Raw genomic sequence first — 23,064 nt, forward strand, 5'->3', positions numbered from 1 at the left:
TGTATAATCCTCCACTTATAATGTTAGAGGGAGGAAATAAGATAGGAAAGAGAAAATAAGGAAATATACACTGATTTTACATGATGATTCTATGTCCTATTTTACCAAGCTAATTATAGATTAATTGGATCAATTACTGATATTCAGAATCGGAATTTCCATATTTCCAACACGGCCAGCAGGGACCCGGCCTGAACACGGTCTGCGGTGACAAGGAACCACAGCCGAGAAAGTTGGGGGGGGGACCGTAGCTCTCTCACCTCTCTCTCAATCTCGTGTTTTTTGAATGCTAAGAATTGTGAATTCCGAGTTATGAGGCATAGATGCAAATTTATAATGCTAACTTTGGTTTAATTCACTCTTGTGGGCTTAATTTCGTCCTTACAACTTCATGGGCTCTAATAACCTAAGGGCATTCTCTAATCAGACTTTTTTTAATGAACCGAATTCAGCTTAAATCAGGCTACTTAGGGCCCCTTGTCTATAGGATTTAGGATTTTGGCCACCACTCTTTGCCTGAGGCTCAGTTTATTCAATAGAACTATTCATCGTCAATCCAATTGAATGCAACTAATTGAAATGTGCTCATAATGACTATATTATACTTAATTATTATTTTTGCTAGGGGCCGGGATCGATTTTTAATTTTCTGTGTAGTAAATTATTAAATGGGATGCTAAAATTTAGTTGTCTTTAACATTTTTATTATTTTTTATTCATCCCTCCTTGTTTCCATATAAAATTTAGGGCCGGCCTACCCTGAGTGACTATGTTTGAAGCCTTCTCGTTACACTCAGCGGCTGCGTGTTCACGAACTGTCATTGGTGATGCAATACCTTTCTGTCAATACTATGCACGCCTTCTTCAACCGGCACTAGTTCATTCAGTGCCATGAACAACACGCCACATGTCCCTTGGAAAATAAGTCATTCGGTTAAGATCTTGCTAAGATCCCCACCAAAGTTTCGGCCTTTGAAAATCAATCTCGCGGTGTATAATTTAATCTTTTGCCATGAAGTCTCCATCGCCCAGAGAATTGGCCCAATTGGTGGTATCGAGGATTTTCAATTCAAAAACTTGAGATCACTTATCCAGATTCGACCCTTTGCATGTAAATTATCCTGAGTCAGCCTTCACAGGTGAATTGAATGGGTCGTGGCGGTATCGGGGATTTTCAATTCAAAATCTTGAGTTCACTTGTCTAAATTCGATCCTTTACGTGTAAACTATCTTGAGTCAAAGTCCCCTTCATAGGCAGACGAAGAGGTTCATGAGATTTACAGGGTATTTCATGGACGTCCGTACTCATGCCGCTGGACAGTAAAAAAGAGTTATAACTAGCTGCTTAGGAGAGCCCATACATACATGGCCCATCTTCAAGAGAACAACTCTAGAGAAAGAGAGCGAAGGGAGCCAATGGAGTCTTCAAGCAAACTCTACCGAGCACACGTACTAGTCCTCTCTTGCCCAGGCCAAGGCCACATAACCCCATGCTCCAATTCTCCAAGCGCCTCGTCTCCAAAGGCCTCAAAGCCACCCTCGCCCTCACCGTCCACATCGCCAAATCCATGCACGCCGACCCCTCCTCGTCCATTGACCTCGAGACCATCTCTGATGGCCACGACCTCGGCGGCCTCGCCGAGGCTAAATCCATCCAGGACTACCTGACATGCTTCCAGACCGTCGGGTCAAGGGGCCTGGCGGAGCTGATCCATAAGCTCGACCGCTCGGGCCAACCGGTTGACACGGTCATCTACGATGGGTTCCTCCCGTGGGCGCTCGATGTGGCCAAGCAGTGTGATAAGCTCGGAGTGGTTTTCTTCACGCAGACATGCGCGGTCAACAACATATATTACCACGTGCAGCGTGGCTTGCTCCCGCTCCCGCTCTCGGGAGGCAGTGTTGAGGTCCCGGGGCTGCCGCCTCTGGAGCCATCAGAGATGCCGTCGTTCGTATGCAAGCTGGGGACGTACCCTGCCTTTTACGATCTGGTGATCAACCAGTTCATGAACGTGGATGAAGCTGATTTCGTGCTCTGTGACACCTTCTACGAGCTGGAGAAGGAGGTATATATACGTACATTCTTATGCTGCTGCCTTCTCATCATAGGCTCAGTCCAGTTAGCAATCCTCGTCAGTAATTCGTGTCGAACCTGCAACTTTTTCTTGCAGTTTTCTAGCTGTCTAGCAGCAGAACAGGAACCAGTTTACTGTGTCGCGATTATTTAGGACAGTTCATGTCATAATATTTTACTAATGATTGGCGTGAAAGGCAACGTTCACATATCTAAATTGCACGATGAAATGTCTTGTCGAATCTCGGAGGTGTTCGAGTGTACATCATGGATCTGATTCAACATCCATGTGCATGCACATACGTCACTTTGTGCAAATTTATTGTTCATGTGAAAGGAAGCATAGTTTAATAATTAATTATCCCAACATTCCTCTTCACGTTTAATGTGGTCTTTTTTTTGCCTAGTGCCAAACATTGATATATTTATTATTCTAAAAGTTTAAGCTACCGGATGAATTCTAATATTTCCTTTATGCTTAGTTTGCTCTTTTTTTTTATCTAGTATCATCTAATACCAAACGTTGACATATTTAATTAGGGAGGTTAATGAGACCTAAAAAGATTAGACAAATGAGATCTAAAAAGATTTGAATTCATGATCTCGAGTTCTAATACCTTGTGAGATTTGGTTGGATCAATGTCAACTGTTCTAAAAGCTTAAACTGTTAAACTGTTAAACAAAAGTGTTGTTTAATATTTAATTATTCCAACAAGACAAACCATATATAACTGACACTCCTTACTTGATCCTTATATTGATAGGCATAGTTAGGGGGAGTACATTGGTCTCAAGGTCAAATTATGTAGGATTATATGCAAAAGATCCTTTTTTGGCTCTCTCTTTAGCCCTATTTCCCAGATACTTGGATTCAAATACCCATGGATTTGCTTGGGAACTTGACCGACCCACCCTATCAGACTCGTTCTGGTCCGATTCTCGGTTCTTGGTCTTGAAAAGTCAGTTTCATCCACCGGGACCGAACCGGGACAAACCTGGACTGCAAAGTGATGAGTGGATGTTAGTGGGTTTTTAACTTTATATAAAAGACAGACATTGGATGCCTTTTTTACTCCTTTTCCTAGCAAGCGAAGCCATTTTACTCTGCCAACCACTCCTCTTGGCTGTTTTTGAATGGCGGATGGTGGGCGAAAGTTCAGGGCACTTGCCAACGACCTCTGCATCTTCTTCATGTTGCTGTTCTTGATCAGCTCTGCAACAATAATAGCTGCCGCAGGAACTGCTTCAGAGTTCACTCTTTCTCTCTGCCCTGTTGCCCGTCTCTGCTAGAAAAATTTGCTACTCCTCGGTGCCTTGAGGAAAAATAACAGAGATAGCCACTGCACATGGTTGCACTTGCATTTGTGGACAATCGTATCTGTCACCTGTACTACCGTGCGTTGTTCATTACTGTGTCCTTTCTTTCAGAAGTTGTCATGCATTTAAGAATGCTAAATTTGAACATACATAGTACTCTTGAATGAACAGAACAAACTCAAAACTGGCCGGCCCAATCCCAAGTTGAGCTTGGAGCCGATTCAGTTAAGAGTAAACAGGTCAGTTCCGTGTTTCACAAACTAGGAACCGATCCCGAGTGGATCGGGTCCAGGCTGGAACGGATCTCCTCTAAGTACAATCAAGTGAACAAATGTTATTATTATTTTTTTTTGAAAGAATACCGGACACCCCATAGACAATTAATTTAATTTGGGAAATTAATTATTCATCTCAACGTAAAAAAATGTTGCCGTTCTCATCATCTCTCTCACTTGTTTCTTTCTCTCCAATGGAATTAGGTGGTTGACTGGATGTCCGCCAACTTGTGGCAGCTGAAGACCATCGGCCCCACCCTTCCCTCCCTCTACCTGGACAAGCGCCACCCCCAATGACGCCGCCTACGGTATCAACCTCTCTTCACCCCGACCACCACCTCCACCGTCTTCACCTGGCTCCGCCATCACCCGCCCCATTCCGTGGTCTCTGTCTCCTTCGGCAGCATTGCCGAACTCGACCCCTCCCAGTTCTCCGAGCTTGCCCACGGCCTTGCCCTTGCCGGCCACCCCTTCCTCTGGGTCGTTCGATCATCCGAGCAGCACAAGCTCCCTCGCGATCCCATGGACTCGATCCCCTCCAAGGAAGCTCTCATCCTCCCCTGGTGCGATCAACTGGAGATACTCACAAACGATTCCATCGGATGCTTTGTCACCCACTGTGGGCTCAACTCAGTGATCGAGGCGATCTGCCTGGGGGTCCCGATGGTGGCGATGCCGCAGTGGACGGACCAGGGGACGAATGCCAAGTTCGTGGAGGACGTGTGGAGGGTCGGGGTTAGGGCTAAGGCCGATGAGGCAGGGCTTGTCAGGAGGGAGGAGGTGGAGAGGCGCGTGAGGGAGGTATTAGGAGGAGGGGAGAGAGGGAGGGAGATGGCGGACAGCGCGAGGAGGTGGATGGCGGCGGCAAAGGCGTCGATCAGCGAAGGTGGTAGCTCTGATCGAAACATCGATGACTTCGTGGCGAAGCTGGCGACTCATTCGTCGGTAGAGTAGTAGAAGAATCACTAGATAAAATTTGATTTAAGCATTTACATTCAAAAGACTTCAACGTGGGTCAAAATTGAAGTACGAGTTCCATCCCTCTCTCATGTAGTAGATATCGCATTCCCGGTGCGAATACATATCGAGGCTTTCATCAACCGATGACTGCCGGGTTTCATCAACCACCAGAGGCACTCTGAAAACAGTAGTCTACAACTGGAATTATCATCATCTCGGCCATTACTGGGGACGATATCTTGCCGGAGCACGAGTGTGCGTCTTGGAATGCGAAAGCAGACAGCCATTAACAAGAACCACCGCTAACTGGAAACCAGTTTCTCCATCAAGAATGCATACCATGATAATCTCACATAACATGTACTTAATCAAAATAGGAAGCTGACAGAGAACGGCTTATCCTGCAGATAGCAAAACATACCTACACAAAACAGATCTCTGCAATAGATATGCGTGATTGATGCAAGTGAGGAAGGAGAAAGGATTAAGAAGACAAGGTCGTGCCTAACAAAATTATAAAGTACATTAACCCTGCATGAGCTAGTGCTTTCCAAAGATTTAAGCACCGAATGGTGTAAATGACGTCGCCAGGCGTTGACCATGAGGATTGAAGAAACGCTTGCGTGAGCTAGTGATGAGTGCCTCCACCACAAGTGCATTAACCCTGTAATTGACCAGACTGCAGGTGCTTTCTGAGACCTCCTTTGAACACTTTCCTCCATAAAAAGCAATCCATAAACTAAAAGTGAACAGAAAAACATCAATACAACATTGCAAACACAGTTGAGTCATTTGTCGGTGGATAAAGACAAGGACCAACATCATAAATTGCAAGGGTTGACATCAGATGGATTGACTGGTACGTTTGGAAAGAGTACAGATGCACGTAGTGTAAAGCTCACATAAGAGTTGGGATATGATCCACATGAACCTTGGGCCTTAGATTATAGACAGAAAGATTAGCAATCAAGACACATGGCAAAAAGTAATCGGATGGATCAAGAGGGTAAACAAGCAACAACTGCCAACATCAGCCTATGAAATTGATTGTACAGAACAAATTGAAGCAAATACGAGCCTTGCCCCACATCAGATCACAGCACCATGCATGTGATATTAGAAAGTGCTGTGGCCTATGAACATAGTTCCATACTAGCATTGCCCAGAAAACACCGTTTACAGATGTGACTATAAACTAATCCTATAGAGCAGTCACAGTTAAAGATACAAAACCTTAACCAACAGCCCTAAAACTATCAAAAACAGGTCAAACTTCCATTTAATGGAATCTGGATAGAATGGAGCTGAAACAAAAGATAGAAAAAAAAATGAAGTTCCTTTGCTTCAGTTAGGATTAGGGACTAAAACAAACCATGATGATCCGGATTATGACACTGACGTCATTGAGAAGAAGCTAAGACTCTAAATCTAGTAGATGTAAGTGGGGATAAAGAAAGAACAAAGGTAGAAGAGAGGCATCTAAAGGGAAAACTAAGTTATGAGGAAATAGTTTTTAGTCATCAAACAGATCACCCATTAATATAGCATGATTATACTGATTAGCTCTAAGTATAAATCTAATTAAACGATGTAATAATTTCTCAGCAAAATACTAGGTGTTTAAGTATCTCACATCACTAGAATATGGAGTTTCAGCAAGCTTAATATATATTAGTCTCCCTTAGTAGTGACTGGTTCTAGGTTCCGTACATGTTCCGGTTCTAGGTTCCGTACATGTTTCACCTGGAACTTGGACCCTACTAATTGAAACATGTTCCTCATTTTCTGGAACTTAGAACCTACCCTGCATACCGTGGAATCTAGAACTTATTGTATCACAGGTTCCGAGGTCAATTCTAGAGTCTATCAAGGTTTTACCTATAATATTAATTGAATGATTGTGGATATTGTCACCTTTAATGACCACCACTAGCTACTACAATTCACTGACCATAACTTACATTACGATATACAAAAAATATAAAATAATAAAAAAGTAAAAGTCTCAATCACAGAAAAAAAAAGCTCAGATTAGTAATTCCAGATTATACACTTATCATCAAACACTATGGAATACTGTAGGATTGTTTGAAGACGTAGAATAAGAGAAACACAAAAACCTGCTTCATATTCTAGGTTACAAGTTCAAGGTTCTACCAACCTTTAACTTGAAACTTACTCGTTGAAACAAATTATCCAATTTTTGGAACCTAGAATATATCCTATATATCTTTGAACCAGGAACCGGATAGGTTCCCAACAGTTTGGTTCTCAAGTTCCAAGTTTTACCCTAGAACCATGCTCACTCCTAGTCTCTCTTCGTCTAACAACTTCAACTTTTAAATTAGACTTTCTAATAAGGAATGACAGCATGTTCCGTTCTAAATTTATTTCTAGTGAGTGGCTCCCTAATCGTTACTAAGTGTCGTTCTCAATTAGGTTTGCATGTTACAGGAGGTGTTCAACATCACACATCGCTTAAATATGGGGATTCAATACTCCTTATATACATAGTTTTTCCACTTAACAACTTAAGACTTTTTTATCAAACTTTGTAACGCTAGGTATGAAGACACAATTTTAGCCATGCTTCCAATGTCAACTATAATGAATTGAGAATATGTGATCCTCATGAAGATTCACTAACATCACATCTCAACCAGTAAAAGTACAAACCTAGCACTTAGGACATAATTCACTATTTATGCTGTTAAACCTGAAGTACAGCAAATAATAGCAAATACAACAAAATAGGCCTGAAGTCGAGAGCGAACAGCATCATGTATATCATTTAGAATGTGAAGACAATCCTACTTGACTCAGACTGTTGTAAATCCCAGGGCTTTACCAGAAATTTTTGAAGAAAAGACAGTCTCTTTCTTTTTTTATGTTTGTTTTGTTTTGTTTTGTTTTTTTGTTTTTTGTTTTTTGTTTTTTTGTTTTTGTTTTTTTTGGTTGCAATAGAGACCAGATGTTTGTATTAAGGAAGAACATAAAAGCTAATACGTTCAATCTTTGCAATGAGAAATCTGCAAAATCAACAAACTAGGGTCACCAAAACCACCAAGTGTCTTCACCATAATGAACATGGTGTTATAAGGGAAAATTCCCACAAGGACTAACAGACACATAGCTTCAGAAAAGTTCCTCCTGACTAACTCATAACTTCATCCACTATTAATAAGAAATGAGACCTTATACAAAGTGATCAACAAGAAAATTGCAACCTAATACTTATGTGTGCAACCTAACTTTAAGAAGAATAAGTTACGTATAACAATTAATGCTTAAAAAAAAAAAAAAAAAACCATGCACCCGTTTCAAAAGTGCCTTCTATTGGGTTCAAAGTCCTCAAGTATTGCTTAAAACATCTTCTCTGGCATCATGTTTAAGTTGTCTCGTTTGAATTTATCAACTAAAATCGATTTTAATAACTATCCCTATGGCAACCAAAGCCAAGGGAAATTAAAAGACAATAGGTGCATTGTAGTGCATGTGATGAAGTAACAACACCTACATTCTTCTGGCAAATCGCCTAAAAGTGGTTTTCTGATACCTTTACTCATAGCATTTAACCAGCCAGGTACTAAATGCATTAATTACAATGGTAGTATTAAGTCGGTAGGCCAATAATACATAAGATAGTTAGGGTTTTATGAGTGCCCCTATGCTCTATAAAAGAGCTATATTCCTTCTGAGTAAGAGTATATCCCTCTTCTGCTCTCTCTCTCTCTCTCTCTCTCTCTGTTGTGTTCCTAAAATCTCAACATGCTTCAAGCCACCTCTAATGACCAGTAGAAAGTCAACCCACCTAAAATGAAAAATACAACATATAGGCTATAAATCACGGTCAAGATGCCTTGGTGGTGAAATGTGAGACTAGAAACCTCAGGCTAAATGGGTAGGGCATCAACTTCCAACATCTTTGCATCAAACGATCCGATTTTTAGATGCCAGAGTAGGTCCTACCACATCCACAGGTTTTACTAATCAAGTGGCTGTAGCTTGGGTAGTAACTTCACATCAAGTTGAACAGACACCACTGAAACACACTTCTTAAAGGAGGTATAGACCTATGCTATTCACTTAAATCTAGTAATGGATGTCCTTTCAAATGCTTGGGAACTAATTCATGTCTCAGATCCACTACAAACAACAGGAATATGCAATTCAGAAGCTGAAGGTATAACAATTATTATAATATAACTTCAAATTAAGATTTGAGGTAATTACTCAAATTTTCTCCCCTTATTTTAAATGTGTAAAGCTTGGCATTTATCTAAATGCATTCAAAAAGCTTCGCCTAGATGTAAGCAAGAGAAACTAACATACCAGAGGGTGAAAAGAACTATAGAAAGTACTCAATTGCCAGTAAATGCTAATACCCTAGGCTGCATCAACCTTCTAAATGTACTAATATAGAACTTTGAACTAAAACCTTTGTAATTGCCATTATAGTATGAAAGGTCGTGAACTAGGTTTCTATAATGCTAGGAGGATTAATGGAGATTATCCAAACAGATCGGAAATGCACTTTCAAATTACATGTTGAGACTGAAGATCCCCTATAAACATCATCCGAATAACCCTTTTGCAGCAAATGCTCCAGAGAAGAGTTTGTTTTTGGGCATCCATCGCATGACAACGGTAGAGAGCACGCATGTACACCGTCACGGCACTAGCATGAACGCAGACAAGCGTGCTCTCTCTCGTTGTCAAGTAATGGTTTCCCAAAGATTGAAGAAAATCTGCATCCTGCAACAAATAACAATATGTGTTGGTCCAGAGTTGAGTCTTCAAATAGCATTTGCATCTTATAGTACTACAGCTGAAACCTTCAGTAGTAGGAGACACTCTCACAGCGTTACTGAATCATTGACACTTATGGGGACGAAGCCATCTAAAAGCTCCATGGGACTTTGAAATGCAATGATTAGCAACTGAGAGGAAAGAAATATTGTTTATGTATACTTGAAATGACTAGTATGTCCACAGCAATCAGTAGACTCAGCAAAACTTGTGCTATGCTTCATGTCTTTCCCACTCATTTATGAAGAGTGCAAAGACAGAATTCCTTGGTCTCACAAATGATATGCAAGTCGAAACATGACCACCAAAAACACTTGTGAGCAGAAATAATTTTAAGAAAGACATCTGATATCACACTCGGCCCACCCATCAATGACTACATAAACCAAGTCTTGTCCTCACTCTTATTTTGGTAATCATTGGCACAGTGGTCAGCTTTTATTTCCAAGAATTTATATATGTGCAAGTACTTAAACAAATTCTACTGTAATCCTAGTTGCCACGGAAAGTAGATTAGTGGCCATTTTTTCGGTTAATGTCAAAGTCGTAAGAAAGACTACAACTTGAAATAGACCCTCAGTATCCTTCAGAATTTTATGCGACATAGGAAAAAAACCTCAAACACATCACATGACCTAATTCTGAATTAGCAGGAAACAAAAAGAAAAACCAAAATAGAGAATGGATGCTCGGATCAGATCATGATTAGTGATCAAGGCGAAGCATTCCAGATATTCAAGTTCAGATAAGAATTGAATCTTCATGTAAGGAATATCATTTCCACTTAGGATTTGTTTCTCTCTCTTTTTGGCCAAATCAACCGAGCCATGTAGTAAAAGGAATCATTCCGTCCATGGAGCACAAGAAATCATGGAAGAACTTGCTGTAAAATTGATATGCTGCTGCATATTACATGGTATCAAAGCTAGAAAGTAAAGCCCAAGTGAAACCATAGTTGGGACCAAGATCCCGGGAAAGCTAGCAAATGAGGAAAGGAATTCCAAAAGACAGGTTACATTTCAACAAGCGATAATTCCTCACAAAATGCGAGCAACTTTTGCACCAGATCAAGAAGAAAAGGAAGAAATGAAGGTAACAGCACAAAGGGCTTAAAAGTGTTCACGTCTTCTGCCTAACCTAACTTGACATTTACCAAAACTTGCAAAGGCCATCAATTTATTCAAGCATTAATTCCAAGAAACCGTAGAAGTTGAGTGGAAAAAACCAGAACCCAAGATTCCACACGTTAAAGCAAGCGAACACACAAAAAGAAAACACACACAGAGATAAAGAGAAAAAGAAACGAGCTTTAGCGATTTACAGCTACAAAGAGAGAGACCCGAGAAAGAACCAGACCTTCTAGAGAATACGCAGACCTTGAAAACCCAGAAAGGGTCGAACCCTTTTGCGAATCTCAGCAGTCCCTCGGTTCCACAGCTTTTTTCAAGCAAAACCCAAGACCCCTTCTCGGCAAAACTCCGAAAGATAAGATGATAACTGAGAATCCCTTTCGTCGCCAATTAGCGGGTATTAACGAAGAAAAATCAACAGTCCTTCGCTTGCCCGTACTTAATCACGACGTTGACGTTGATGTTGACGTTGATCCTACCTTTCAAACGCGCCTTTAGAAATTCCGGGCACCCCCCATTTTCATCCCCCCTCTGTCTGTATCCGACTGGTGGGTCCAGACAGGGGTACATGGTGGACGATCAAATGATGACGATTTGTCCACGTACACAGTGATCTCACGCTTGATTGGTGCTTCAGGGGGGTGGATCTGCACTCCCCATTGGATGGTTTTGGACCGAAAGGTACAGACAAACTCGATCGGTTCATTGTACTGCGATGTACCCAATTCCTGATTTCGACCTTCGTCGTCGTTGGGCGATCGATCATGTCACGGGACTGTTCCAAGTCAAGGAGAGATTGCGTAGGCGGACAATTTTGGGGCGGTTCGGTCGCCTTATCATGACCACCTTTGATGAGATCGCTCTGCAACCTTGCTATCCTCTTCTTGTGTAAAATAGATGATTTATATTAGCCTGGAGTGCCCAGACTACTATCGTTCTTGTAATGAGTAATTTTTCTTACCCTTGCCATTTATCTTGCTTCCAATTAGGATTTCTCATTCTTCTATTCGCTTGCCTCATTCAATATTGTTTTTAATTGGTTTCAATGGTGCAAATTAGCATAGCAATAATGAGGAATTCTTGCCTTACACTGTGTTAATCATCCTTTACAATGTAATAACCAACTTCATCCTTATATTCTGATGAGGAAATTTACAATTCTTCTCTCGTTCTTTTTCTCCGTCTTATTAAAATTGGGGTCGCACTTTTTCCACTCATTATGTGGTTAATCCACTCATCGTTACAATATTTTGACCATATTATCTTTTGTGATACCCATTTTTAATAGATTGTGCCAAAATGATCATTCAAGTTAAATGTGCAGCCCAATTTGACCTTATTCTCTTTCTTGCTTGTTCGTCATCCTCTTCTTCCTTGCCTTCTCCACCTACATCCTCCATTGTGCACTCGACCCCAAACGTTCCATTGACTGCGTCATTCACTCGCTCCACCTCCTCGTGGCCTTGACCCACCGTCATTGAGACATCACTCTCCTCTCATCTTCACTTGGTCCGAATCTTCTGTGTTAACTCTAGTCTTACGGATTTTGCATCTCGCGCGAAAAGTGCTAAGCTACTAGATCCATCGGGAGATGTGGCACGATAAGGTGATCATCCTATGATTGTAATTGTCTTTCATGACACTATCAACACTAGCAAGTACAACACACTGGAGTAGGACTTTAATAACCCTTGGGATCACTTCTACTAGCGGAAGTGTGTGGAGCCCAATTGTGTCCTCAAGGAGATCCTCACTTAGTGTGCCTAGTCGTTCGTTCAATCCAAGTCGACTTAGGATGCGATTGGTAACGTTTCTATTCAAAAATTGTTCTAGGGAACAGAAATAAAAAAAAATATTTTTGTTTTAGGGAACAATTTTTGAATAGAAGAATGTATTTGGTAACTACACAAAATTTATGTTCTTAAAATAGTAAAATAACATAAACATGTTTGGTAAATTTGTATAATTTTTTGTTTCTTTTAATTTTTAATATTTTTAATTTATTTTTCCTTTTTTCTTCTTTCTTTTTCTTCCTTTTGGCCGGTTGTCAGCCTCGGCCATGGCCGACGACCTCGCCTAGCCATGGCGAGGCTTGCCGGCCCCCGCAAGGCCGAGCCTCGTCGGTGGCTAGGCAAGCTTGGCCTCGCTAGTGGTCAGGCGAGCTCGGCCTCGCCCGGCCCGGCCGGCGCGAGGTTGGCCTTGCTGGGGTTGGCGACACTCTAGCGAGGTTGTCGGCCCTCAACGGCCGGTTGCCGGCCATGGCCGAGGCTGGCAACCGGCCAAAGAAAAAAGAAGAAGAAAAAAGTGTTTCTCGGAATTATTCTTGAGAATAAGAAACAATTTTTTTTCTACTATTTGTTTCTGTTCCAAATTTGTTCTCGGGAACAAAATAATAGATTTTTTGTTCTCAGGAACAAAAATGTAAACAAATGCATTTATGTTCTTTTTTTTTTTTGTTCAATTTTTTGTTCTCCGGAACAAAAAAAAAAAAATTTATGTTCCAAGGAACAAAAATAGATTTAAACAAATAGGGCCTTAGTCGTCATCGTTGACGTCATCAAAATAGCTACAAGACGTTTGACGTATGGAAGATCTTTGTCGAGGAAGGCAAGATGAGAAATGGATCCAAGCAAAGCTGAACAGTCTTAGGCCCGTGGCTTTCTAATTGGAATGAGCAAAGAGCTGATTGGTTGGGGGAACACCCACATGATTCCAATATCATGGGGCCCCACAAACTTAGTGTTTTGCTCATCACAGGTTCATCCCTGAAGCAGTGCGACAACCCCGTGGATGATCATTACTTATTAAAATCAATTAAGAATAGGATGCATTATTGTAGGTTGCGCGATATTGGGACATTTCACAACAGGGCACTCTTAGATGGGAAGATTGCTAGGTTTTGGGCTAGATTGCCTTCAGTTAGAAAACTATTGAGGTCACATCCAGAGATTGAGTTCTATGATGAATGGGCAGTATTACTGTGTTCACTCCTATGGCATCTGAGGTTCCATGGGGGAGGTGTAAGGACTTTAACATTGTGATGCATGGTTAGGATAAGGTGTATGATCAGAAGAACAAGATGAAGTTGAATACTTGTGGCTTTTTGCTTAGAAATTATCAATGGTCGTTGGACATTCTTGCTTCTCGTTGCGCTCCTTGATGAAGTTTTGGACCATCCCCACCAAGTAGACCGAGCTTGGCTCTAACTTAGCCACTTCACTCTGCCTCTTCCATCCTTGCCATATTGAGTAGGAGGTTCACCGCCAGTTGCCTTGTCCAACATTGAAATTTTCGGGACACTTAGAAACTGTTCATGGAGCAAGCAAAAGAGACAACAGAGAGAAAAGAAGAAAAAGAAAGAACCAAATAAGAAGTGGGACCAGAATGATTCCATATTTAAATGGAATCATCGCTCAAAAATGGGACCCGAGGAGACAATATAGTCAAAACACGTTTATAAGGAGTGTATTAGCTTTAGAGGGAGTGGAAAAAGGTGACCCTAACATTATGAATCTTATTACTAACTCATTATGTTATATTAGAAATGAAACTACTTGCACGTGCATATCACGTGCATATCATCCGTGCATGAAAACTAGTTAATTATAATTTGCTAATAATTGCATTAATTACTAAAAAAGAAAAAAAAAAGAAGTCTTATCATCCCACTATTTAATAATGATATTTTCACATTAATTTAAAAAACTCACATTATGACATAATTCGATATAATTGTGTACTTAAACTTGGAAGTTTCATTTTTTATTTTTCGGTCGATTCTACTCTACTTCTACTCTAACTTTTAGATTTTTGTCTTGCTTCCTTGCAGGGCATGAAAGTTGAAGCCCACACTTGAAGTTAAATCGCAATCACCCCAACCCCTTATGATAAGGTGGAGATTTGAATCTCCCATCTCCCTCTTTTGATATTGAATGATGGTTACTGTGGCAAACCTCAATGGTTAAATGTTTTCTTTTAATATATTATATAGTCGACATTAATGTTGGGTGCATAAAAATTCATCTTTTGATCATTTGAGTAATTGCATCTTTAGAATTTATCTTTCGTGTTGCTTTATCTCAATTTTGCAGCCGGCACATTTTTACTTTTTACTTAATTTGAAAACACCAAAAAAAAAATCATAATTAATAAAAATTGGCACGATATAAACTTTCCATAATTTCTTTAAATTCGGATGGTATGGTATATCGTGGTGGGAAAGCAAGTTGCTTTTTTCTTTTGAAAAGATATAAACAAAGACGCCCCGTTGATCCAAATTTTACTTGTTCCACAGCACTCCTTCACATAAATTAAATCCCTACATAAAATCTGATGGCATCAAGGTAGACAGTAATGTCACATTAATAATCAACGATTCGCTAGATACAACGGAAATAGATTGAAAATAAATTAAATCTGAATACTGTCATTGGTATTTTTTTAATTAAAATATTACTTACTTCTATTGTTTGGTCGATAAACATGTATTGCTTGTGTATTAGATAAAACTTTTATAAAATTAAAAACTTTCAATAAGTCAATCTTAAAGTCCGTGCAAATACATGTCTTCAACTTGTATATAATCAGAAAACAAGTAGAATGGAGTTTTGTGATTGAACCATATCATTGGACCTAAGAGGATATGTTGAGATGTTATTGTTGATTATGGAGGCTTTTGGGATGAAAACTTACATTTGGTGGAGTTCTTTTTTTTTTAAATAATTAGCAGTCAGAAAAAAAAATTGCTCTTTTCAAAGCTTTGTATTATAAAAATTACAAATCCTCTATTGGTTGGGATGGTATGGGTGAGAAGAAATTGTTTAGTCGTGAATTTATTCAACACTCGGAAGACTAAGTCAAACCAATTGGCAAGTGCGTCAAAATAGCACAAAGTTGCCAAAAAAATGCTGATGTTGGCAGGCCCACAGTAGAATTTGATGGGGAAAGTTTCTCCTATGAAGATTGTCATGAAATTCAACACACGCTTCAAGTTGGGTCCAATGCACGGCCCTTCGAATCTTGGAGAGGATCAGAGATGTGACTCATGAACTCGCCTTTTCCACAAATCTTATGGCGTGTCCATAACATATTTCACGTATCCTTGTTGCGAAAATATATTCCTAAAAATTTGGAAAATCTATTGGATTACACACCTTTAACGTTGAAGGGGAACCTTACCTATGAGGGGCAACCGATTCGCATCGCGGACATGGTGATCAAGTGCTTACCTATGAGGTGTCGAATTATCTGCTACTGGAAAAGATTCAATGGCAAGAACACACCGAAAGAAACCTACCTAAGGGATGGAAGAGCAGGCAAAGCGGTAAATGTCCTGCTCTTTGTTTTCGTGGCTGACCGAGTCATGGGTAGACAAGTTGAGGAACGACTTTTGTTCCGAGTCAAATTTTCAAACAGTACGGTATTTTCTATCTCGAGGTCTTTGGGTTGAATGTCATCCCTTGTGTGCATTATTCCTGTCAAAGATGATGATAAGTCATAAGCATCGACTAGTATGTTCCCACGGAGAGATAACGAGAGATGATTTCCAAAGGCCACTAGTGTTTTCCCATGTTAGATTGGTCTCCGCAACACATACAGAGTTCTGGTTCAAGCAGGGGGATAGGTGCTGCGATTCCGAACAACGCTGAGTCATGGTTCTCTCTTCGCTTAAAGAAGAGCCACAATGTCACAAAGCTGTCTTCCTAAAGCTCTTCAACGTCAAGTCTGTTGTCGTGATCGTTGGAATAATGCTCACCTTGTTCCCTGGCTTTGCTTCAACTGCCACTCCTGGTTTCCCTCCTGAAGCCGAAGATGGGAATAAAGAGGAGGCGGCAGAAACTCTGCTGAAATGGAAATCCACTCTTGACAGTCAAAGCCAATCTCTCATGTCCTCATGGCGGGGGGAGAATGCTTGCTCTAGTAATTGGACAGGAGTCACCTGTGACCGACCAGAAGTGGTCACTACTCTAAATCTTTCGAACATGGGCTTGACAGGTATGCTTGGTGCTCTAAATTTCACCGCTCTTCCTCATCTAATTAGCCTGGACCTGTCAAACAACTCATTTCGTGGCCCCATTCCATCATCCATCGGAAACCTCTCTAAACTGTCAACCCTTAATCTCTCGGTCAACTCTCTCTCCCAGAGCATTCCTTCTGCTCTTGGTAGATTGACCAGTCTAAGGCTTTTGTACCTTCGTCAGAATCGGCTGAGGGGGCCTATCCCGGAGGATATATTTACGTTGAACTCCCTTTTGGAGCTTAGTTTCTCGGTCAACAATCTCACAGGTGCTCTTCCTACTTCTATTGGCTTACTGGGGAACCTAACGATTCTGGACTTGAGCTACAACGGCCTTCAGGGATCGATTCCTCATGAAATTTGTGCCATCAATTCTTTGTCTGTACTTCATCTTCGGGCGAACAAGTTAACTGGTTCAATTCCCACTTGCATAGTAAACATGACCCAGCTAACCGTACTTAAACTTCTGGAAAATTATCTTTCTGGTTCGATTCCACGGGAAATTGGGAAATTGAGATCCCTTATTCGCCTCACTCTGCATGGGAACAATCTCAATGGTTTCATCCCTGCATCTATTGGGAACTTGAGCAACCTACTTGAACTCTCTCTATCCTCTAATGATCTTTCGGGACCTATTCCCCAGGAAGTGGGTGACTTGAGATCTTTAACCCTACTAGCTTTGTCCATCAATAGTCTCAATGGTTCGATCCCTACATCAGTTGGGAACTTGGTTAATCTAACCGTATTGCTTCTGCATTTCAACAACCTGTCTGGTTTCGTTCCTCGTGAATTGAATAATCTCACTCGTTTAGTTCAGTTTACTCTGGCTCGAAACGAGCTAACAGGGCAGCTTCCAGAAAATGTATGCCTCGGTGGGTCACTGGAAGTCTTTACAGCATTTGACAATCACTTGAATGGTCCCATCCCAAAGAGCTTGAGGAACTGCAGCGGCTTAGCTAGGCTTTGGCTTCAAGGAAATCGACTTAGCGGAAATATAACAGAAGATTTTGGTGTATACCCTAAGTTAAAACTCATTGACTTGAGCCTTAACCAACTCTCTGGCAAGCTCTCTTGGACCTGGGGACTATGTAGTAGATTGCAGAGCTTCCATATCTCTCACAACAATATTTTTGGTCAGATTCCCCCCACGATTGGGAACATGACTCAATTGAGAGTGCTGGACTTATCTTTGAACTACATCACTGGAGAGATTCCTCATGAATTGGGAAGACTAGTTTCATTGATAGATCTTTCTCTGCATGGTAACAATATTTCAGGTGACATTCCCCATGAGATTGGGCTTTTCTTAAGTCTAGCAAAGCTCAACTTGGCAAGCAACAGTCTGAGTGGTCCAATTCCTGCACAATTAGGACAATGTAGAAAATTATGGTACTTGAATTTGAGCAGAAACATGATTCGAGGAAGTATTCCTCCAGAGGTTGGAAGTATTCAATTTCTGCAGATCCTTGATTTATCCAGTAACATCTTGGAGGGAAAACTACCCCAGGATCTTGGAAAGCTGACTGCGTTAGCTGACTTAAATCTCTCCCATAATGACTTGTTCGGTTCCATTCCGAATAGTTTCTTTGATATGTTAGGTCTCGTGTCTGTTGACATATCATATAATGACTTGGAGGGGCCACTCCCGGACATTATGGCCTTTCGCATGGCTCCATACACAACGATACAGAATAACAAAGACGTATGTGGTGTTGTGGCTGGTCTAAGAGCGTGTACTTCTTCCTCGAGCAAGAAAATCAACAAAAGAGAGGGGGAACAAGTTTGTGGTTGAAATTGCTCTGTTGCTTGCAAGCATCTTGTTCCTCATTTTTGTCATCACAGTGATCGTTCTTTTGGCTGGCAAGAGATGCAAGAATGGAAAGTGTAATTTGAAAGAGGTGCATACTGGAGATCCCTTTGTGGTGTGGAGCTACGATGGCCAATTGGTTTATCGACTTATCATCGACGCCACTGAAGGGTTCGAACTGAAAAACCGAATTGGAGAGGGAGGATTTGGAACTGTTTACAAAGCTGAGCTGTCCCCTGATCGAGTTTTCGCAGTGAAGAAGCTTAATTCAATAGAAGACGGGGAGGTGGTTGGGGTTACATCTTTGCAGAGAGAGGTAAATTGCCTAGCAAATATATGCCACCGCAACATTGTGAAGCTATATGGATACTGCCTACATTCAAAGCATTCATTTTTGGTTTATGAGTTCCTCGAAAGAGGAAGCTTAAGAAGAATCTTGAATGACGACGAAGCGGCGATGGAGCTCTACTGGTGCAGGAGGGTAAACGTTATTAAAGGAGTGGCGAACGCATTGTCCTATATGCACCATAATTGCTTCCCCCCATGGATTCACCGAGACATGACAAGCAACAACGTTTTGTTGGATGCTGATTACGAGGCTCACGTTTCTGACTTTGGCATTGCTAGGCTTCTCAAACCAGATTCATCGAATTGGACTTCTTTGGCTGGTACTCTTGGGTACATTGCTCCAGGTACAGATTCTTGGTCTTATCTTAACCTCTAATTGACATTCAAGTAACGGTAGTCAACGTACTTAGACATAGCTTTTACTGCTAATTCTATAATCTCTGCATTTCGAAGCAGCCAGTGGGTCTCCTTTGCTTGTTTTCTGAGATTATCATTTCTTCAGTGTTCTAGACTAAAATATGAGCATTTCTCTTTTCCATGGTTAGAAATTGTTGCAGCCTTTGCTCTATCATAACGACAAATTCAACATGAACATGCTAGTGTTTAAAAAAGCCGTGGACATATTTTTATTCAACATGAATTTTAGATCATGCTACATTAACCATGAAATTGTTTTACTAACAACTAATAATAGCTTGATGATCCGTCACCGCATATTTCCTTCTGGTCTAGCACTTTTTTATATGTTCCAAGCTAGTTCCAGCCTTTTGGAAATCAGCTACTTCAAATATTGAACTGAGATATGCCACTCATGAATTCTAGAGCTAGCATACTCACCAGCAGTCACAGAAAAATGCGATGTTTTTGGCTTTGGAGTGGTAGCAATGGAAGTGATCATGGGAAAACACCCAGGAGATCTCATCTCCATTTCGGATCCATCTTCATCGCTGGCAAAGATTGGTTCGGACTTTTTACTCCAGGATGTGTTGGATCGACGCCTCTCGCTTCCTGTGGGAAGAGATGCAGAGGACGTGGTGTCACTTGCAAAACTGGCGTTTGCATGTTTGCAAGTGGATCCCCGGCGCCGGCCAAGCATGAAAGGAGTCTCGCTACTACTACCAGTTCGAGTGCCTCTAGCAAAGCCATTTTCTGAGATCACATTGGGCGAACTAAACAGCTTCGGCTGTTGATTTTGTGTACATAATGTGTACATGAAAGAGATGCATCGTTAAGCAGTTATAAAGTGAGAGCACCATAAAACAAGTCGCATTCCAACATAAAATGGGGATGTGTGGTTGAGCCGCATCCTCACAAAACTCCATTCTGTCCTACTACCGTTTATATCAAACATTTATATATGCATATCTAAGCCAAAACCTCCTATTGTCTCACTTTTGTATTTGCTATTTGTCCCTTATGTAATTAGTACTTTTATTAGATTCATTGCGGGTGGAGAAATAAAATACACTTCTACTATTGGATAACTGATGTGGATGAATTTGTTTTCATAATTATCTCTAGATACACATGTCATCCTTTCTCTGATGCAAAAATTTCTTTACTCTGGTAACGAACTTAATTATGATCCATATACTTATCAGTCCAACTTTCGAGCGAATTAACTTGTTTGATTAGACCTCTAGGTATGGTTTGGTCTCTGGGACCTTTCTTTTATGTATCAAAAAATTTCTTCGAAATTTGACCGGTGATTACTCCTTTATCCAACATCGGTTCTACCTGATCTTTGTTGCGTTGAAATGCTTGCGATCCCTCATTTCAAGAAATGCAATTAAAATCGGGAAAATGCAAGTTTCTCGACACTGAGAAACGCGGCCAATCCGAGAGCTCAATAATTGGTTGTTGGATTTGGGTGGCAAATGAGTCTCAAAAGAATTATTTTGACGAGCAGAACTCATTTTTGACATTTAAAAATGATTTTTGACCTTTGTAGCTCGATGGTCAACCTTTGAACTCCCGGTCAACTCTAGGTCAAACTCAATTATTTTTGGCAAATGGGTGGCAAAAATTTGAGGTGACAACATCCATTATCTGCGATAATAACATTCACATTTAAGTATAATCCATACAGAAGTATCTAAAAATTCAATTTTTCATCCAAATGTGGATATAATATGCTGAATCTGTACCAACAACAGTTTGCAAGTTTATAAAAATTACACTTTTGGTTTTTATACTTTTTGGAATGTTCAATTTCAGTTCTCGCATTTATGTTATTGCAATTAAAGGCAGCCCTTCTAGCTATAAATATCCTTCATTTTTGCCTGGGGAGAGAGAGAGAGAGAGAGAGAGAGAGAGAGAGAGAGAGAGAGAGAGAGAGAGAGAGAGAGAGAGAGAGAAATAAGATGAGAACTCTCGGTCTCGACAGCACCAGCACCCTGTGAAAATTCTCACGGTTGTGAAATTTTCACGCTTTGAAAATAAGTACCGACGCTTTTGAACCGAAATGCATGCTAGGGCGTCATAATGTCCGTTTAGCATCGTATAATTAATAGGCGTCGTTGTGCATGAAGGTATCGTCGGATTTCTGCTCATCGACCCAACAATAGCAGCGAGGAAAGATACTGATGTGAATGGGGATGCAAGGAGACCAGTTCAAAGGTAGAGCTAAAATCTCATCGTCGACTCTTAAGCTGAGTGGATCACAATGTTCTACCCCCTAAAATGGGGGATGAAAATGTTGGATGAAAATATTATTAATATAATCCAAAATAATATTTTCACATACAAGCCCACAAGGTGAAAGCATGGTTATTTGGGTCAATATGGGCCGGAGCCCAATAACTTGCATATAAAAACTCTAGGCTTTTTTTTTTTTTGGTAACTCATGGAACCCCGTAGTTCGGCAGCCCTGGCGAGGCAAACCCCGGGAGCAGTAGAGTCACCACCACCCTTGCCTACCGGGTAAGTCGTGGGTTCCTTTCCAACAAGGCAGACGACGCAGGGAGTCGAACACTAGACCTCTCGCGAAAGGAACAAGTGCTCAACCAACTATGCCGCCACCACGGGTGGTTAAAAAACTCTAGGGTTTCTTTACGCTGGAGGTAACACTGTTGAACGTTCCAAACTTGACGTCTCTTGGTGTAATACTTCAAGCAACCGCTTCTTCTCTCTTAAACCTATAACTTCAAACAATCTTGAAGTATTATGTTCGTGTGTTGGATTTGAGTGAGTAAGATGTCTTCTTGAAGATTTCGTCAAGATGAACTCATGGTATAATTTACTTTTGATTTTGACGGTGATATTGGTCGAGATCTGAGTTTGAAGATTCGAGTGACATAAATCTTTGATTCAAGAATCCAAAAATTATAGCCAATTTTAGAGGGTGAAACCACTTGGGCTTTGTTCTACTTGTCGATACGAACGGTTTGAGTGGTCGCTCGTGTCAATCGGAGGTCAGACGGAGAAGTTACGGCACCCGGAAGTTTCTATCTAAATTTCTAGCGAATTTTGGGGACGCAATTTCAGCGAATTTCAGCGGCAGAAATTTCCAGCGAGTTATTCTTACCTTTTACCAAAAAAAAATAAAAATTCTAGCGAGTTTCAACGACAAGAGCAGTCTACCTCAAGGTTTTTGGGTGCTCCAAATCTGTTTTTTCAGTTTGTTTTGGCAAATTCAATCTCTATAGAGCGATTTGATTAAGGTTAAGGGAGTTATTCGACTTTGTGGTTCCGAGGACTCCAAGGTGCACTCTTTCTAACACTTTACTCTAATTAAAATGGCAAAGCGTAGTTCCTATGATATTATAAAGTTGCAATTATTCGATGTTATTGAATTTCATGGCTGGAAATTACATGTTCAACTTGGCATGAAAGAACATAATATATTCTATATTGTATTGAGTGATTTTGCATCTACCATTGAAGATGTGGATGAATATCAATGGAATAAAGATGAGAATTTTTATAGAGATTACTTGTTGAACTCTCTAAATCCTAATATGGCTATGAATTTTTATGGGATCACTTGAACGCTCAGTTCCAAAAACAAGATGAGCTTTCTAAAACTCTCCCAGCGGAGAAATTATTTGACTTTAAATTCACTATAAATTTAAGTATTACCTCTCAGTTAGTTGAATTTGAGAACATGAGGAACAAGTTGAAAGATATTAACTCTGATATGTCCGATAATATCTTTGTCGGTCTTGTGCTAAGCACTACCAACTGAATGGAGTTCTTTCAAGACTGAAATGCACAAATTGAAGGTACGGATGGAACTGGATGAATTAAAGAGGTATATTCACATTGAGGATCAAAATATTACTAGGAAGAGTTTGGAACAAGTGGGACAACAAAAGTCAGTTGCCAAC

The 23,064-nt window shown here is 40.6% G+C and overlaps 1 protein-coding gene and 1 long non-coding RNA gene across 2 annotated transcripts; one reads left to right on the forward strand and one right to left on the reverse strand.

Annotated features, from left to right (window-relative positions):
- Positions 1–4,614: 4,614 nt before the first annotated feature.
- Positions 4,615–11,017, reverse strand: LOC108954984. The gene is made up of 2 exons (XR_001981050.2): positions 10,792–11,017; positions 4,615–9,381 (listed from the first exon to the last, which is right to left on the reverse strand). It is a non-coding gene; the product is annotated as an uncharacterized LOC108954984 (long non-coding RNA).
- A 5,199-nt stretch (positions 11,018–16,216) lies between these two features.
- Positions 16,217–20,127, forward strand: LOC104416289 (MDIS1-interacting receptor like kinase 2). The gene is made up of 3 exons (XM_039299584.1): positions 16,217–18,312; positions 18,395–19,080; positions 19,559–20,127. The coding sequence occupies exons 1-3, from the start codon at positions 16,217–16,219 to the stop codon at positions 19,924–19,926; spliced, it is 3,150 nt and encodes a 1,049-aa protein (XP_039155518.1). The 3' UTR covers positions 19,927–20,127.
- Positions 20,128–23,064: the final 2,937 nt, after the last annotated feature.

Source organism: Eucalyptus grandis, chromosome 8 (genome assembly GCF_016545825.1).
Source record: "Eucalyptus grandis isolate ANBG69807.140 chromosome 8, ASM1654582v1, whole genome shotgun sequence".
NCBI classification, from domain to species: domain Eukaryota; kingdom Viridiplantae; phylum Streptophyta; class Magnoliopsida; order Myrtales; family Myrtaceae; genus Eucalyptus; species Eucalyptus grandis.